This window comes from Leucoraja erinacea, chromosome 13 (assembly GCF_028641065.1).
Source record: "Leucoraja erinacea ecotype New England chromosome 13, Leri_hhj_1, whole genome shotgun sequence".
NCBI classification, from domain to species: domain Eukaryota; kingdom Metazoa; phylum Chordata; class Chondrichthyes; order Rajiformes; family Rajidae; genus Leucoraja; species Leucoraja erinaceus.
The window spans coordinates 25,083,594-25,103,823 of NC_073389.1; the positions used below are offsets into that span (position 1 = coordinate 25,083,594).

At 41.4% G+C, this 20,230-nt stretch overlaps 1 protein-coding gene across 1 annotated transcript in view; it reads right to left on the minus strand.

The window, feature by feature from the left end:
* Nucleotides 1-1,049: 1,049 nt before the first annotated feature.
* Nucleotides 1,050-20,230, minus strand: part of LOC129702708 (peripheral plasma membrane protein CASK) — a 255,618-nt gene continuing 236,437 nt past the window's right edge. The window contains exons 24-26 of the mRNA XM_055644636.1: nucleotides 19,518-19,720; nucleotides 12,237-12,320; nucleotides 1,050-1,982 (exon numbers count right to left, since the gene is read on the minus strand). Coding sequence (XP_055500611.1) covers nucleotides 1,806-1,982; nucleotides 12,237-12,320; nucleotides 19,518-19,720 — 464 coding nt within the window. The 3' untranslated portion in view covers nucleotides 1,050-1,805. The remainder of the gene's footprint in view (nucleotides 1,983-12,236; nucleotides 12,321-19,517; nucleotides 19,721-20,230) is intronic.

The window sequence follows — 20,230 nt, forward strand, 5'->3', positions numbered from 1 at the left end:
TCCTTTAATACAGATTTCCATTGCCAATTGTGTTTCACGAAAGCATCCACGGCATTTGAACAATACGCATTTTCTGAAATGTATAACAGATATGTAAATCTCCTTTCAATACTGTTAGGAATGGCATTACATCAAAGAAAGCAGGAATTAAGTTACAAAATGTCTTAAGGCAAACAATGCATTCCTCTGTGCTCTAAAATCCTGATGGGAACAGTTTTATAAAATACTATTTTCTCTTAACCGGAATGGACTCCAGAAAATATGAAAATGCTCAATAAATTCCAGTTGTGAAATTGTGCTTCGTTTTCTTTTACATTTTTCCACAGTATTTTCATTTTTATATTACATGACCAGAGATACTGTTCAGTTCCCGATGGCCAGCACCACACTGGCCTTACCACTGACCAGTTATAAAAGTATAGAACTTACAGCCCTGTAATTGGAAACACAATAATGTCTTAGGCAGCTGTACTGAAGGTCAATAATTGCAGCTTGTTCAATTTAACATGGCTGGGTGAGGTCAAGCTCCATATAAGCTTGAAGAATGACAATTAGGAAATAAAAACAGGCAAAAACTGACCACATAAAGGGAAGCTTTTAGAAAAAAAAGTCCAATCGCAATTTTTTTGTATCGTTATCTTCAGTAGCACTGCAGGCCAGTTTGCATGAAGTTGTGACGTGAGCTGAACTGCTTGTATCTGACCACAAACTATCTCTTTTTTTTTTACGCACAGTATTTCTTTAGTAAAATTTGTGCATTTTAATACATATAATTCAATGATAAAAATTAAACCATTTTTCCAGACGGAACATAATTAAAATATTTATATTCAAAGACGACACATATCTGAAATGGCGAAATTGCAAATTCTTCCCCTTAGAACAAATTAAATTGCAACAAAGTACAAACACATTTCACTACATGATTAAAAATCAGTCATTTATAAACTTGCCCACAATGCAAGGGATGTGCATAGGTTTACAATTGTTTTTGAATAATAATTCCCTTGGGTAATTTTTCCAACAAATGGAATGTACGTTGCTGTAGAATACAGTTTTCCAACACAGATACACCAACAGCATGAATTCTGTAACTCCACATGCAGTAAAACCTGATTCCAATTTCTAAAATGTTTGTACAATTTTAAATTGTAAATGACAGTATCCCCTTTATTAAATTTGACCGGTTTGTGAAAAAAAATCACATCTATTTAATACACCTACTATATCCAACCTCAACAAATGAGTGCAGGTATCTGTAACTTTGCAGATGTAAGATATTGCTTAAAGCTTGTACCAATTATTCACAGGGGGCATCCGAAGATGTAATATCTGAATTTATTATACAATGCCAGCCATGTGAAATTAAATTTCAAACAGGCAGCCACATAGGCAGGCTATTTGCAGTTTTAAAGTTCAGCAGATCCATTATTTGGAAAGAAAATTTGGGTGGATAAATTTGTGTTTAAAGCTTACTTAATTAAAACTTAGTACAAGCAACTGTTCAAATAACAATGCAGATCAATGTGGGATTTACCAATGTTTATAGAGCAGGATGCATTTATAGATCTGATTTTAATAATGGAAGCACAGCCCTCACACATTTAAAAAAGGGACACTGTCACTTTCAGAGTTTGATATTTTCTCTCCATCCATTTAGAAGGACATAACAATAGTCAAAAAAATTAGGGCACACTAATCCTAGGCAGTCTATAAGGGGCAAGATTTGATGCATGGTCATTTACAAAGTCTAACGTCAGGTGTTGCTAGGGAATGATAAAGTTCATGGTTTCTCTCTCCAGTCCTTAGTATACCCAGGATACAGGAACCCACTGCGGTGTAGTACACACAAGTTCAATGGCTTCTTCCAGATGCCTGATGGTCTCATCTATTTCATTGTTGATTATAGTTAGATCAAAGTAGTGTGCATATGTTCTCTGTAGAATTTCTGACTCCTTCTGTAGACGTTGAAGAGATTCATCCTGAAGAATAGAAAGACATTGAATTTCAACCATTGGAGCCCAACTAAATTAGCTTCTCTCCACACTCAAGTAATGTCCATATCAGCCGTTTCCTCGTGGATTGATTGACATCCCTCAGTATTTGCAACAGTTTATATTCTATTGAAGAGTTCACATTTTTTTCTTTTCTTAACCAGTCTAATTAGACACACAATACACAGAAAAACTTGCAAAATGTTTAGAGTGAAGCTTTAAGACATTTCTTCTTAATCAATTACAAGCTCATTAAGCTTATGGTTTGAAATGTTTTCTGATCAGTTTCACCATAAGAAACAAATCTTTAATGCATGTTTAATTAACTGCAGCGCATGAGAAGAGGCAGGATTGGTATTCGTTTTGCTGCAATTTTGTGATTAAGTGTGATAGTACAACAAAACTACCCAGTACAAGCCCATTACTTAAACTATGATGTCATATACTTTCTAAATTCAGAAACCAGGTGCTGATGTCTGAAAGATGGGGCATGAGCAACCCAGAGGGGCTGCCAAACATATACTTCTGACGTTATTCTCATATTTATGAGTAAATTATCTAGAGTGGGAGCAAACTGCAAAAAAGCTCTCACAAAACTTTTCAATATATGGAAGATGTCAGATCTCCCAGAGGGAGCCGATCATATGTTTTTTAATCCCAATAACCAATAGAACCATGACAGGGTATGGGGGTTTCCCCCCCATTTATTAGACCTCTCGCTGCCAATGCTGAAAAAACCCCAAAATAATAGATATTTTAAAAGCATTGATTTGCAAACATACAAAAATGCTATTGATTAATTAAATGTATATATATTTTGAAATAAAGAGTGAATAAAACACGCCCAATGTACTTTTCAGATAAAGGTTGGTGACACCATTCAAGAGAATGGGGTTTCACCAGATGCACCCTGTGATGAGCAGTTTATGAACACTGCTGGATTTAATCAGATCAAGAGGTTAAAAGCATATCTGACTGCCAGCACATTCCCAGCTTTGGTGTTGCTGGGTGCCAGTGCACAAGTCTAGGCTGCATTGCCAAGTCGATTGCCACCAGCTGGCAGGTCTCCAAGGAACTGATGGTTTTCCATTATTGATTCTGCCTCAATATTTGTTTTTTCCCCATTCAGCTGAGAAATAACTCGACCTTTCTCAATATGAAATGCAAGTTGTAGTTATCATAAATTCTTCTACATTCATCTGGCAAAGCAGCAATTGACTTACACAAAGTGCTGGAGTAACTCAGTGGGTCCGGCAGCATCGCTGGAGAACATGGATAGGTGACATTTCTGGTTGGAACACTACTTCAGACCCACTGAGTTACTCCAGCAATATCTGCAGTTCCTCGTGTCTACAATCAACTTATTGAAACTGGTTAAAATGAAAATTATAATAATAAAATTATTTAATAAATGTAAGAAAATTAAAATAATAAAAATAAAATATGTTTCTCAAGTTGAACTACACAGCATTTACCCAACTAATATGATAAAATGTTTATTTTAAGATTTTATTTGATCAGCAAAACTCATTAACAAATTAGTGTACATCTGTGGACTAGATAAATTAAAAAATAAGTTCAAGGAAGACCATCAAAAGATTCAGTCACTTCAAGAAAATCTTTATGAAACTTAACTAATGTCATGGATATCTTTTTGCAAACAAGGCTGATTTTCTCCATAATGTGATTAAAAGGGCTAAAAGTAAAATGGTACAACAACAACATTTACTCAATGTTCTAATAATAACCACCTTGAATAAAACCAAAACTCTTCTCAAGGATGACTATGGCACCACTAATTGCAAAAACTAAATTGCCATTTTCAGTCATCCCTGTCTAATACAAATACTTACAGGTAGCTTTTTGCACCACCTTGGGAGCTATGTAAAAATCAGAAAGGAAGTAAGAAAGTGAACATAAAATGTGAGTTTAAATAATAAAAGGACAGAAAAACAAAAAATAAAGGCAAAGACTGAAGATCACGCAGAAGAACAAGCTTTATAAATTTAATTTGCCACTTACAAAGTATCAAGTTTACCAAGCTATTTCGCTGCAAACTCTTTCCTCAAAGGTCTAATTTTCCTCAATCCTCCCCACCCCATTAGGTCCCCACTGCTGCTGTTTTCAACCACGACTGCTTAGGCTGGAACTGCTATAATGCTGCTCCAGAATTAGTTGATAAAATTGATGGACTGGATAATATCAGGAATCAACGGCATAGTCCATCACCAGTGCAACAGTCGTGTTTCTATTGACTGTAGCTGCCTTATGGTAAATGAATTTGTTTAGTCCTGGCAGAATCAGTGAGCAATGATTTATATATATATATATATTGCGATTACGTGGTACTATTTCACAGAATCCTCAGAAGTACCCGAAAGATTGCTGGAAACAGTGCAAAGGAAATGAATCATGGATTTGCACAAACCTGTCCTTGAACCTTAGAAAAATGTTTTTGTAAACATACCTTTTAGACAATAGACAATAGATGCAGGAGTAGGCCCTTCAAGCCAGCACCGCCATTCACTGTGATCATGGCTGATCATCCACAATCAGTACCCCATTCCGGCCTTCTCTCCATATCCCATGACTCCGCTACCTTTAAGAGTTCTATCTAACTCTCCCTTGAAAGCATCCAGAGAATCGGCCTCCACTGCCTCCTGAGGCAGAGAATTCCACAGACTCATAACTCTCTGGGTGAAAAATGTTTTCCTCGTCTCCGTTCTAAATAGCTTACCCCTTATTCTTAAACTGCACTCCCCCAACATCGGGAACATGTTTGATGCCTCTAGCGTGTCCAATCCCATAATAAACTTATATGTTTCAATAAGATCCCCTCTCATCCTAAATTCCAGTGTCTACAAGCCCAGTCGCTCCATTCTTTCAACATATGACAGTCCAGCCATCCCGGGAATTAACCTCATGAAGCACTCCCTCAATAGCAACAATGTCCTTCCTCAAATTTGGAGACCAAAACTTTCAGACGTTTTTTTTAAAAAACTTTACCAACGTTATCTTTGATCTATCCCATCCTCAATATGTCCAATAAGCAAAATTATTCAAAAACTCTTGCATCTCTAGGTCCAAGACAATAATCACATCAGCATTTCTCCTAACAACCTGTGTTGTCATGATGGCTATTTAAGTGAAATCAAATAAAATGTCCTCCAATTGAACATTAAGATAAGCAAATCCATTATCTTCAGTCCATCCAAAAACTCCATGCACTGTACCATCACCTCCCATGGTCCCAATATATAAAATAACTCTGTTGACAGTTGCATAAGATTTGACTTTGAACCAAGCTTCAGTGTCCTCTCCATCATCATCATCTACTTTCACCTGTAATATCGCTCACCCTCCCATACAAAAATAGCACTTGCATTAAGCTTCTCTATCCCCACGTCCAGAGAGGGAGTTTCTTTTGTTCCCTTCCAGGAACGGTTAGTTTAAAAACCGGGCGCGACTAGCTGGGAACACATCCTTCAAGCTCGGGAACGGCAGGATTGGCGATTGGCTGTAAAGTAAGCAATTCGCATATTGGTTTATTGATTGTGACAAATTGGGTAATTTATAAGCCAATATAAGCAAGGCTTGCTGTTGGGGAGCGGCCTTGCGAGTAAAGTGCAAGTCTTTGGCTCGAGAGTCTTCGGCGAGGAGGCTAGGAGAGGTGACTACGCAAAAAGCTGGAGAGGACAGGACACGGTGAACACATGACGGGTAAGATGAGGCAGTTTGATGTTTGCAGGATGTGGGAGGCCAGGGACACGGATAGAGCCTCTGGCTGCTACAACTGTGGCAAGTGCGTCCAGGTTCAGCTCCTGAAGGACCGTGTTGGGGCACTGGAGAAGCAGCTGGATGACCTCAGGGCCATACGGGAAAACGAGTTTCCTGGACAGGACCTACAGTGAGGTTGTCACGCCGAGGATACAGGAAGAACCAAGGTGTGTGACTGAGAGAATGGGTGGTAACCGTGTAGTGCAGGAGACCCAGGCGGCTGTGCCTAATGAAAATAGGTAGGCCCTCTTGGGAACTGTCGGGGGAGACGATGTTTCCAGTCCAAGCTGCGGACACGTCTGGGGCTCCAATCCTAGAGATGGGACTCGACCGGCGAGACCAACATCGGGCAGAGCCATAGTGGTGGGTGACTCCATTGTCCGAGGAGCAGACAAGAGATTCTGTGGCGGCAGGCGAAACGCGAGGATGGTCTATTGCCTCCCTGGTGCTAGGGTTCAGGATGTCACAAACCGAATTCCGAACATCCTCGAGAGGGAAGGTGAACAGCCGGCAGTAGTTTTGCACGTAGGCACAAACGACATCGGGAAGAAGAGGAAGGAGGTTTTGCAACGTGAGTTCAGAGAGTGGGTAAGACTGAAAGGCAGGACTCCTAGGATGGTTATCTCTGGATTGCTTCCAGTACCTCGTGCTAGTGAGGACAGGAACAGAGAGATAGGGGATCTGAATGTGTGGCTGAGGGGCTGGTGCAGGGAGCAAGGATTTAGATTTATAGACCACTGGGATCTCTTCTGGGGTAAGGGTGACCTGTACAAAAGGGACGGGTTACACCTTAACTGGAGGGGAACCGACGTTCTGGAAGGCAGGTTTGCAAGGGCTACACGTGTGGGGTTAAACTAAATAGTGGGGGGGAGGGATTGACAAATAGGGAGTATAAAGATGGAGTTGAAGGGGAAGTGAGTACAGGAAGAGTTACAAAAGACTCCCGAATTAATAGGAAGGAAAGTTCGAGAAGGCAGTGAAGAAAGCGAATGGCATGTTGGCCTTCATAACAAGGAGTTGAGTATAGGAGCAAAGAGGTCCTCCTGCAGTCGTATAAGGCCCCAGTGAGATCACACCTGGAGTATTGTGTGCAGTTTTGGTCCCCTAATTTGAGGAAGGACATTCTTGCTATTGAGGTAGTGCAGCGTAGGTTTACAAGGTTAATTCCCGGGATGGTGGGACTGTCATATGCTGAGAGAATGGAGCGGCTGGGTTTGTATACTCTGGAGTTTAGAAGGATGAGAGGTTATCTTATTGAAACATATAAGATTATTAAGGGTTTGGACACGCTAGAGGCAGAAAACATGTTCCCGATGTTGGGGGAGTCCAGAACCAGGGGCAACTGTGATCAGCCATGATCACATTGAATGGCAGTGCCGGCTCAAAGGGCCGAATGGCCTACTCCTGCACCTATTGTCTATTGTCTAACCAATTGGGTGACCAATTTGCTGCAAACTTCCATTCAGCACACAAACATGACCCTAAGCTTCCGCGCACTTGTCACTTTAATTCACCAAACCACTCCCATCATAAATATTCCATTACCTTGTAAACACCGGGTGGCGCCACCAGCAGTGGCTGCCTCGCCAACAGTCGGGTGCTGCGGGAACCTTTTTTTCAATCTCTTACCTCGACGGAGATGCAAATTTTCCCCGTATCGTATCTCTGTCTGCACTGAGGCCTAACATCGTGGAATTGGCAGCTTTTCCTGGAGACCGACCCGGCTCTCCAAGCCACAGGAGTCTGCGGGACTTTAACATCAGGGAGCTTGCGATCCCTTTGCCGGGGATCGAATCTCCAACTGCGGGGACTGCGGACTTTAACATCGTGAAGCCTGCGATCTCTGGTAAGAAGAGGTCGACTCGGGATCTCCATGCCATGGAGAGTTTCAACCACCCCGACCCGGGAGTTTCGATCAACCCGACATGGGCTTCGATCATCGGCTGTGGGGTCTTTGATCGCTCCGACTGCGGATGGTTTAACTGCCCCGATCGTGGGAGAACAAAGAGGAAGAAGATTGAACTTTATTGCCTTCCATCACAGTGAGGAATGTGGAATCCACTGTGGTGGATGTTTATGTTAACTTTTATGTGGTTGTGTGTCTTGTTGCTTTTCACTTAGCATGGTTGTATGGTAATTCAAATTTCACTACCTTAATTGGTACATCTGACAAGAAACTGACTTTGAAACCTTGAAAAAAAAAATCTTTTTTATGATCAGGGCACCGATGGGCAATCCTTAGTTGCCCTTGTAAACCTGATGGTCAGCCTTTTCTTGAACTGTTGTTGTCTTTCTAGTGAAGGACTGCTGGGGAGAGAGTTTGAGGAATTTAGACTGGTGATAAGTAAGAAACAATAATGCTTTTCAAAGTGAGGATGGTGAGTGTTTTGGAGAACTGGCAGAAGGTTTCCCTTACATGTGCTGTCATTGTCCTTCTTGGTGGTCTTTGTGACTTTTTGGGGTACTGTCAGAATTACCCAAGAAAATGATTGTTGTCCATTTAGTAGATGATACATATTGCAGTCATGGTGCGCCAGGTGTGGAAATAATCAATGATCAGTGTGGTGGCTGCATTGTTCTTGTTGACATCAACCTTCAGGGGCCGTGAGATATACTCATCCAGGCAAATGGACAGTATTCCATCCTATTCTTGCTTTGTTGACAGTGGAAAAGGGGATTTTGAGAGTCACTTGCAGCATAATACACATGACACCATGTTTATTTGGTGGCTGGTACAATGGAGTTATTTGTCAGTGGTGACACACAGGTTGTTGTTAACAAAGCTTTAGCGATAGTAATATCAAAGGTAGGTGGTTGAAGATGATCACTGTCTGGCACCACTGAGTAGTGTAAATATTATTTTTTATATGTGAATGTTGGTTCATTCGTGGAGGTGTTCTAAATGGAATGATTAACAGTAAACATTCTTACTTTTTACTTGATGGTAGGAAGAAGTCATTGATGAAGCAGCTGAAGGTGGTGAGAGCCAGGAACATTGTACTGAGGAACTCCTGCATCATTGACTTGGTGCTACGATGACTTGTTACTAACAACCAAAATCCATCTTTCTTTGTACGAGGTATCACTCCAACCATGGATTCCTTTTCCCTTAATGTCCATTTTTACATTGCTTCCTTTGTGGCGCCATCTGATAGTCGGGCCTTTGTTTAGTCGAACCCTCAGAAGAAGCGTGTGACTGAGGGGCGGGGGTTGGAGATAAGGAGTTAAAAAGGGAGTTTTTGTGTGTGCCTGGCAGAGGGCCACGCATCTATTCCCTCAGCCACACTGCTATTGTTTTGAAGTTCCTTCGTATTTAATAAAGCTTTCTCTGGAGTTTACAATATGTGACTCGCTTTATTGTGCTTCACCTTGATGCTGAAGGAAGATCCTAATCTGAAATGTCACATTATCCATGTTCTCCAAAGATGCTGCCTGACCAGCTGAGTTACTCAACCACTTTGTGTCTTTCCTTGATGCCACACTCGGTCAAATAATATTGTATGTCGCTGACTGTTACTTCACCTCACCTCTGCAATTGAGTTCTTGCATCCATGTTTCACTCAAGATTAATGTCATGACATCTATAGCTGTGTGGTCCCAGCAAAATTCAAAATATGTATAATTGTACAAGTTACTCAGGAGTATGCGCCACATCATAGTAATGTCAACAACATCCATTACTTTGCTGTAGGCTGTTAGATTGAGTGGGTGATAATTAGTCAGGCAGATCTTGCATTTTGCATTGTTTTCACATTGTCAGATAGATGGCAGTGTTGGAACTGTACTGGAACTGTTTGACCAGCAGTATGTTGAGTTCTGGAGTGTACATCTTCAGTACTACAGCCAGGATGCCACCTGGTCTTCTCACCTTTTTAACTGTCAACTCTGAATTGGTTTAATTTGGAGTGAACAGAAATGGCTGAAAACTGCCATCTGTGATTGTGGGCTCTCAGGAGGAAGAAGCAGAGATGCATCATAGATTTGTCACTTCTTGCTAAATAACGTGGGAGCAAGTGGTTCAACTTTATCTTCTGTATTCACACACTAGTTTATGCCCTTCGTTCCATTTTTGAGGATTGGAATTTTCATGTAGCTTCCTCCTTCCATTAACAGTTTAATTATTCACCAACATTCACATCAGCATGAGAGAGGACTGCAAAGTTGTGATCTAGCACACTGGTTGTATGGTTGCTAGGCTCTCAAGGGCATGGTGTTTTTATTATTAATTGTTTATACTGTATTGTAACTTTACTATTTCACATCTCAATTTTAGATGCATCTAATGCCACTCCCTTTTGCATTTAAGTAGTATTGATTGTCATGTTGTTTAAAGGGTATGTGTGTTTTGGCCACAAGGATACAAATTATGGTGAAATGAATCTTTGCTACTCTGAATGGTCCTCATAGATGCCCTGTTGTTAGGTGCCAGACCTGTTCTGAGTATCTCATTGAGGATGATTATACTACCATGGAATATCCCAAAGGATGTACTTTGTGTGAATGTAGGACTACACCACCAATGCTGTCTGCAGCATTAATGAGGACAAGGTCATTTGGGTATATACTTCATCTTAACTGCCAGTCTGATATTTATATCCTCAGTGTTTGACCAGCTGGATCAGTGGCGGTGTTACTCAGCCATTCTTCAGAATGATCCTTCTCTTGGAGTATATTATTGTCCCAGTTACTCTCAGCACTTCTAATTGTTACTCAACATAGAGAAGCACTATTACATTAGCTGAGGTAGAGGGTGGGATATAATCACAAGGAGGATTATTTTCCCTTATCCTGCTGCCACAAAATGTTAGGATGTATGTTGGGATTATATTGGAGGAGTCTATCAGGCTGATTGCATCATATATTTCTGTAAGTAAATTATATGTATATTGATTGCTTAATGATTGATTGTTTGGAATAGATATCCAAAATTAATTGTACCAGACCCCAGATGTTCATGAGGTTGCATGGTCAACTGGACTATGAACAGCTTTGCTGTGTAGGAATTTAGTGTCTAGGTTGAAGGTGGTTAGGCCATCTAAATTAAGATTGATTCGACTGAAAGATTATCTTAGAGGTTAAGGGGCTGTCCCACTGCGGCGACCTAATCCGCGAGTTCAGAAGAGTGTCTTTGACCTTCATGCTCGTGGGCACTCGCCTGGAAAACCTCGAGCTGGATCGACCGTCAGCGATGAAACCGCGAGCTGGATTGACCGACTGCACACACACACACAAACACATCGCAAAGGCGGGGGCCAGGTAAAGCGGGGGAGCGCTGTCTGAAATTCACACCCGCGATGAAGAGGAAGGTAAAAGACGGCTGCACAGTGTACGGTAAGTCCTTTAGAGAGCGCGGGGAGAGTGTGGGGGGAGAGAGGGGAGAGAGAAGGGGGGGAGAAGGAGTGGAGACACTTTTTAAGAAGACAGACATCTTATAATAAAGTTTAGCGGGCATTTTACCTACCGGTCGGTTTTCCTTGGTCCTGAAAACTCCAATGAGCCAATTAAAATGCCCGGTCAGCGAAGGAGATTGCCTACGGCTGCCCTCGACTGCATGTAACTAAATAGCGACCCCACTCCACTGCTCTACGAGTTAAAAAGAACCATGCCGACCAATATTTACTTGCGGAAATGTTTTTAACTTGCTGAAAAATTTCCGCGACCTAGCTGAGGCTCCGAGTATGCGGGAACTTCCCTCGAGCATGAAGGAGAGTTCCAGTGACCTCATAGGACATCCTAGAACTACGTGTCGACCATGTTGCGAGTTTGAGTCGAGTGCAAACACTTTTAAACTCGCAGATTAGGTCGCTGCAGTGGGACAGCCCCTTTAGTCAACTGTACTGCCATGGATCAGAAATCACAAATGCCCATCCAAGTCAAATTTGTCCCTTCAAGGTAATTGGTAAACCAGATCAACTATTATGGCACTCCAGTGGTTAAGTGATGGCCATTATGGAGACTAGTTAATCCCACATTGTTCAATCTACTGAATTTATATCCTACTGCTGCCATTGTGGGAATTCAACTTGCGTTTTATGGATTGTTAGACTAGGCCTCCACATTGCTAGCCTAGTGTTTTAATTACTGTGCCCTCACCATATCTTCAGCCTTTTAGCATTCCACTGAAGCTTAACATAAACTTGAAGAACTGATCTTGACTTTCAACACACATATTAGTCTTATGGACTCAACGCATGCATCAGCCTGAGAAAACTAAAAACCTGAACACCTTTCGAAAAAACTTTATTGATAGTATTGTTAAACAAAGTGTTCCAGTCCGTCCTAAGGGACTTTGTTCAGCTGTAACTGTGACAATAAGTGCTACATTTGAAAGGTTTAACAGTAACAAGTTATTAAGTTGAATAATTGTCTCTAATTATTGGAATTCATGTATATCCATTTCAGTTAACTAATAAAAACATAGCAGAACAGAGAATTCACTAAATATAAAACATATTTATTTCTTACCTCAGTCATGCCAGGAGTAATAGTCGGGGCAGCAATGAAAACGACAAATGGAGCAAACTCTGCAGTTCTCAGAACCTTTAGTGCCTGTGGGTGATAAGTTTGATGCTCAATAAAGACTGGAGTTGAATATTAAATTAAACCAATGGTATGAACAAGCACATACCTCAAATACTGCATTCATGTGTTTCAATCACATAAATGTGCAATAATTGAATCTCTCAACCCTAACAGAAGAACAGAATGTATCCTTAGTAATAAGGTAGAACTTCATTTGCAACAAGGTCAAAGTTTGGTTGCTCACTTCTGTTCACTTCAGGAAATTTAAATGAAAGCAAGAACAATACAAGTATTAAGATGATATTTAAGACAATTGTTTGACTACTTTTTTTTAAACCTGCATAGGGCAAGACTTGTATTGAAAAATTAGAACACATGTTGACCAACAATACAACACAAGATAGTCATCATGGACACTAGACTGTCTGATACTCCTTTGTTGGTCTCTGAAACAGATCAAATGATCAAACTTGAATAAAACAGAATGGACTGACAGGCAAAAAGAATTGTATAGCTGCTCATTCTCATGAGAGCTTTGCACAACAATCTCTGTAGCAGACAAATTGTTATTTTGTTCACATTCTTAATTTCTCTCAAACACCTTTAATTATTAACTCCCCTTAACAAGTTCTCAATTTTTTTACACAATATTGTAAGAGTAGCTTTCAAATTTAGTATAATTGCAAAGCATGAGATTTTACATAGAATGAATGGAGATAAATCCAATGATAATCATTTTATGCTGATTTCCAGCTACTTCAAAATGAATAGGTTTAGTTTTAATAAAAATCTCACACACCTTTCAGTTCTTCCTAGGATCCAATGTGCATGAAACACCAATTAAAATGTTTTCTGCCCCAAGACAATTTAGTTAAGAGAGATTTCAAAATAACCTTAGAAACTCTGTTCATAAAATACATAGGAAAATAGAAATACAGTCAAGGCAGAAACAGAAACTCAGAACATTTTAAAATGTATAGTTTCTCTTCCATTTTCGCGCTGAAGGTTTTAAACTTGTGTAATATTCCACTGATAAAAGTCTTCCTACGTGAATCTTGTTTGAGTGGTGATTCTTCATGTGTGAGACAAGTGAACAATTTTGCTAGACTGTTTGTTCAGGCCTAGTCAAGCATAATGTCCAGTGGGGAAGGAGCAAGTGAATATGCTGTATTCTTAGGTCAGGCACCCCATTAAAGTTCAAAGATCAAATCTGGGAATAATGGCTTAACATTCTGAGCTTTTTAGAAATTTAAGGATTAATTATTGAACGATAAGGTCATACAACGCCTCGGCACATCAAATTTATGCTGATCATTAAGTATCCACCTCTTCTACTTACGCCTTCTACCGCATGACCCACGGCCTTCTTATAGGTATGTTGCAAAGCCTACCTGAAGCATCGCTGAAAATCTGTCCCAGCCCGGGTGCGCGATTTTGGCGCCTTTTAGAGGGGGGCGGGTTTAAAACGCGATTTTTCCTAGGCTGTTCAAATTGCGTTTTTTCAGCCTAGTTAATTATTAGCTAAAAATCGCTGGAAGATTCCGTCGCTTGAGCTATGATTAGTTTTAAGGGCTTTCCTTACTTGTTATAGTAGGTTAAAAATTAACCTCTAAACCCCCGACCGCCGACAACGGGCCAGATCTCATACAGGGGACAACAGAAGGTAGGCTGTTTATTTTTACGTTAAAAAGGGCTTCTTAAGATCCCTTTATACAAAGTTTAATGTTGCGAGTAGCTAATTTTGGGCCCATTATATCCCGCAGTATTTTTCTGGGCATTTGAGGGCACAAATCTACCGCAATGTGAACGTTCTAAACCAGCGCGTTCACAGGATCTCACTAGAAAGCTGATTTAAATTGACATTAATTTACAGCAATTGAACACTAAATTCCTTCCATTTGGCCTATAAATTAATGTAAATGAGATTTAAAAATCATGTTTTATTGTGAATTATTTGTGAATATTATTTGGACACTTAGGCTATTTAAAAATGTTAATCATTTATTAAGAAATGGATAAATGTTTAGATCTAGTAATTGAAGTTTGTAATTAGCAATTTTTTGTTGCAATGAAAAATAGTTAAATAAATTAAAATGTAAGCAATGGTAAATTGATTTGGATTCATTTGTTCAATTTTAAAGTCATCTGTAATTCTAATTGGGTAAATAAAATGTGCTTATTTTTACTGTACAACATAATGTAACCTGCTCTCTCATACATTGCAGAAAACATGAAATTGCTATAAATGCTGTATAATTAAATGATGTGTTTAATCACAGTATTTTGCGATATATTTTCCTCTCCTACTTTCCTAAAAGCATTGAGAATTTTGTTGGCCCAATTATAGTGAGGCAACCCTCTAGTACTTCATCAAAATTGGACAGAGCTGCACTGTCCTGGACATAAGTGATTGCATGGATTTGTTGCCTGGACATCCTACCTGGATTTGTTATTTCCAGACAGAGGAACAAACCTAAAAATTCTCCCTAAAGGTGGAGCAAACTCCAAGTTCAATTGTTCCTCAGAAGAGCACACCACTGAGTCTTACAGAACACTTTGATAACAACTATGCCAAATTCCTTTGAATAGTTTTTGAATGCCTCGAATGGGTGGATACATGAAAACATTATTCAAATAGATTTAAATAATTAAAAACAAAAACCATTAAAATATATACAGAAATGTAATTATTTTTAATTAGTGTATACTAACAAATAATTAAATGTATTAAAATGAAATAAAAGTGAATATAACACAAGAAACCATGCAAGGGTCAGAAACCCATCCAAATGAAGATCGCCAGCCTATGGTGGTATAAAGCCGAGCATGTTATGCCCCTGTCCCACTTAGGAAACCTGAACGGAAACCTCTGGAGACTTTGCGCCCCACCCAAGGTGTCCGTGCGGTTCCCGGAGGTTGCAGGTGGTTGCCGGAGGTTGCAGGTAGTGGAAGCAGGTAGGGAGACTGACAAAAACCCCCGGGCACCGCACGGAAACCTTGGGTGGGGTGCAAAGTCTCCAGAGGTTTCCGTTCAGGTTTCCTAAGGGGGACAGGGGCATTACTGCCCAGCTCCTGAACTCAATATTGATCCCAGTCTTCTTCTTCTTGCGTATGGCGTGCACAGCCTAAAGTTGTACGACAACTTGTTCTATTTGATCTTATTTGATTGTGCACGCTGGGTTGATTGCATTCGTCGAAACAGGGCGGACCACGTGAAGGTTGCAATCTCCCAACCCATTGATCCCAGTGGCGGAATGGAATATCTGATGTGTCAGCATGTCTCAGACATCCACATATCAACATACCCATGGCGATCTGAGCCGTACTGGGCATTGATTGGTATTGGTTTATTATTGTCACCTATACTGAGATACAGTGAAAAACTTTGCGCTATCCTATCAAATCATGCACATGCATAACAGTAGTTCAAAGATAAAATACCAGAGTGCAGAATGTAATGTTATATTGTTATGGCATTCAGTTATAGAGAAAGGCTGGGAGATCCAAACTACACCCTAAGCTTCAGAGGAGTATTCAGTGATCTGACAACAGCAAGGAAGAAGCTGTTCATGAACCTGGTGGCACATTCCTTCAAGCTTTTACATTATTTGTCCGAAGGGAGAATGGAAAACGGGAATGACTGGGATGCAAATAGTCCTTGATTATATCGGCTGCTTTTCGAAGGCAGCATGGAATAGATGAGTTGATGGGATTGGGGTAGTGGGAGGCTGGTTTTGTGTGATGGACTGGGCTACAATTCTCTGCAATTTTTTGCAGACTTGAGCAATTGCCAAACCAAGATGTGATGCACCCGAATATTTTCTAGTGCTTCTGAAGAAGTTGCTCTCTCTCTCTGTGTGTCTCTCTCTCTGTCTGTCTGTCTGTCTGTCTGTCTGTGTTTGTCTGTCTGTCTATCTTCTATACATAACTAAAACTCTGATCTAGTGCTCAGAGGCAGGCCAAGTACAAGCTCAGAAGAGGAATCAGAGCTGCCAAGGAAAGGTACTCTGAGAAGTTGAGGAGCAAGTTCTCAGCTAGTGTCTCTTCTTCAGTTTGGAAGGGCTTGCAAGAAATCACCAGCTACAAGAGGAAAGCCCCCTGCTCTTTGGACGATCGTCAGCTGACCAACGACCTGAATGAGTTCTACTGCAGGTTTGACAAGCAGAAACATAACCCTGGTACCCCTTCCCCCCTTAAAAACCGGGCATGCACAGATTCCTTCAGTCAGCGCCACGTAGATTGGTCTCTTCTCCTGTCAGTTAATGCCACGGCCGCGAGATGGCGACGCGCCTTCCTGCCCCACCAGCGGTGGCCTGTCCCGCCCCACTCACAAACTCCTCTCTCCCCTCCTCACAGTAACTTGTTTATTGTCTCCTCCATCATTGGCGGCTGGGGGGGGGGGGGGGGGGGGGGGGGGGGATTGAGTGGAGGCCCAGCGGAGGCGCAATGAAGGCCATGGTCTCGTCTCTCTCTCCCTCATTACTCACCCCTCTCCCCCGCCCGCCCTCTGCGGCAATGGCGGTCCCGTCTACCCGTCCCCCCAGGTCCGTCTTCTCCGCCGCCACCGTTGCGGTAACCCACCCTCACGTGAGACACACACACACACACACACACACACTACAAGCTGGTCCAATCGTCACGTTAACGGGATCTAAACCACAGCTAACAGCTAACCTGTGGCGGAAGGAACTGCAGATGTTGCTTTTTATGGAGGGAGGGAGGGAGTGACTGAGGGTAGGGGAAAGGAGAGGACTCTGCAAAGTCTTTTAGAATTTTGTCTAAGTTTAAACTCCTGCCAATTTCAGATTCAATGGACATAATTGCCAAACTGTTCAAACGTTCTTGCTGATTTGATGATCTCAAGTAAGTTTTGATCAGTTTCAGCTTGGAAAAACTCCTTTCTCTAGATGCGTCAGTCACTGGGATTGTCAAGAAAATTACTGCAAAATACTTAGCAGCCTTGATTTGCAAAATGATTTCCTGTAAAACAGCTTGACCCATTATATTAATAAGCTCATTCTGGATTATTTTTCCTAAATAATGATAATTTATTTCCTTATTCTGGATTTTTTACAGATGATCTTGCATTACCGGATCAAACCTTCCTAGCAACTCAAAAACACCAAGGAAATTTCCATTATGTGGTCCTCAGATCCCCGGAATGGCAAGTTTCTTTTTGCTAGGAACTATACAGTGGCTAACAGTCGTTCAAAAACTTAATGCCAGTGCTTCTTGTGTGATTAGTTTTTTCTATCAGTTCATCAATAGTCTTTTCAGCAGATAATCTTTGCTGCAGTTCACAGCAACTGATCATAGCTTGCAAAAGCTTTTTGGAGTTCTCATGCTCAGCTAGTCTGGTATGAATGTTCGGCCAGTTATTAAAACCACAACTTGCAAGTGCATTTGCTGTGTTATTATCAAAAAGCTTGCAGTAGTAACAGAAGATTTTATCACTTGATACAGAGTATATTAGCCATGGACGATCTACAATTTCACCATTTGGTAGTTTTCTTTTGCAGTAAAATTTTGAAAAACGTGATCCACTCTCATTCTTGGGAAAAAATTCTACTATAATTGTAGGTGGTCCCTTTTCTCACTAAATGGTCCCTGACACTCTGGCATCATGTGTTCAAGAAGGAACTGCAGATGCTGGAAGATCGAAGGTACACAAAATTGCTGGAAAAACTCAGCGGGTGCAGCAGCATCTATGGAGCGAAGGAAATAGGCGACGTGTCGGGCCAAAACCCTTCTTCAAACTGATGGAGGGTGGGGGGGAGAAGAAAGGAAAAAGGGAGTAGGAGCCCGAGGGCGGGGGGATGGGAGGAGACAGCTCGAGGGTTAAGGAAGGGGAGGAGACAGCAAGGGCTAGCAAAATTGGGAGAATTCAACGTTCATGCCATCAGGACGCAAGCTGCCCAGGCGGAATATGAGGTGCTGTTCCTCCAATTTCCGGTATTGCTCACTCTGGAGGAGACCCAGGACAGAGAGGTCCGATTGAGAATGGGAGGGGGAGTTGAAGTTTTGAGCCACCGGGAGTTCAGGTAGGTTATTGCGGACTGAGTGGAGGTGTTCGGCAAAACGATCGCCCAACCTCCGCTTAGTCTCGCCGATGTAAATCAGCTGACATCTAGAGCGGCGGATGCAGTAGATGAGGTTGGAGCAGATACAGGTGAACCTTTGTCGCACCTGGAACGACTGGTTGGGACCTTGAATGGAGTCGAGGGGGGAGGTGAAGGGACAGGTGTTAGGTGACAGGTGACAGGGCAGCTCGCGTCCTGATGACATGAACGTTGAATTCTCCCAATTTTGCTAGCCCTTGCTGTCTCTTCCCCTTCCTTAACCCTCGAGCTGTCTCCTCCCATCCCCCCGCCCTCGGGCTCCTCCTCCCTTTTTCCTTCCTTCTCCCCCCACCCCCCATCAGTCTGAAGAAGGGTTTTGGCCCGAAACGTCGCCTATTTCCTTCGCTCCATAGATGCTGCTGCACCCGCTGAGTTTCTCCATCAACATTGTGTACTCTGACGTAGCATTTCTGGCAAGGTTGTAGAATCATCTGTTAATTCTACAAAACTGGCAGATTTTGAATTCACGTTCTCCCTTGCCTCAGAGGCACCAGCAGTCGTGTCAACAGGCGAGTTTCCTTGTTTGTCAAATTCAACACTTTCAAAATGGCCGATCTCACTTTCAGTAAATAAATTCCCACTTTGATTGTCTTGCATAACTTCTTCAGACTGGCTTCCTTCAGTGTCATCATCTTCACTGTGTTGTGGCTCCACTTGCTCTTCTACATTTTCTGAGATAGTTCTGCTGAAATACTTATCTAATGCATCTTTCTCCTTTTCTTCTTCGGCCTTCTTTGCCTTGGCTACACCCCTCTTCTTATGCCACTCAAATATGTTCTGCCGATGTCCCTTAGTCTTTTACTCATATTTACAGAAACCACAGAAATCTCTGTAGAACCAGTAATGTGGTGTTACATAGATATTGCAATGTGTTGTGTGTACTTGACGAGTCGAGAGTAGATTACTCTAGCGCGGGGCCCCCTTAGGCGGGGGGCCCAATTGGGAGCAATTGGTCCAATTGGCTTAAGGCCGGCCCTGCTTGCAACACCACTGTTATGATAGAAAGTCCAGCAACAGTCAGGCCAGTGCATTAATACAGACTCAAAACGATGGAACAAACAAGGCCTTCATTGAGAATGATGATATTTTCAATAATTTTACTGACCTGTGGCTCAACATCTAGAATTGCAATGAGTGCTTGTTCATGGATTTTGCGTATCGTTTCCAACTTTGTTCCATACATTGCATCCTCATGACTGCCATACTCCAGATATTCATTATTGGAAATATCCTGCATCATTTGATCATGTGAAACAAAATGGTAATTTTTGCCATTTTCTTCATCTTTTCTGGCAGGTCTCGTAGTGTCTATGAAGAAAAATAGCCTTACATTAGTGACAGATCAGTGATGAAAATGTGGATTCCAACTCATGCCTGGTTGATTCATCATTCTTTTCTGACCATTGATACATGTGTTTAAGAAAGAAATGCAGACGCTGGAAAAATCGAAGGTAGACAAAAATGCTGGAGAAACTCAGCGAGTGAGGCAGCATCTATGGAGTGAAGGAATAGGTGACGTTTCGGGTCGAGACCTTTCTTCAGAAGGTCCATTGATACATGTGTCATGTGTGACTGTGGCTACTCAGCATTTATTGCTCATTCTTAATTGGCCTTGAGAAAATAACGATGCAATTTCTTCCCTGAAAGCAGGGCCTTTTTAAATCAATAGCTCATATTATACTTTCTCCTGACAAACAATGTAACCTTTTGAAAGTGAAACCAACATTTGAAGCATTTTTTTGTGTTTTATTATTTTAGCATGAAACTCTTTAAGCATACTACAGATTAAGACAAAACAGATTATATTCTTCTTATCTT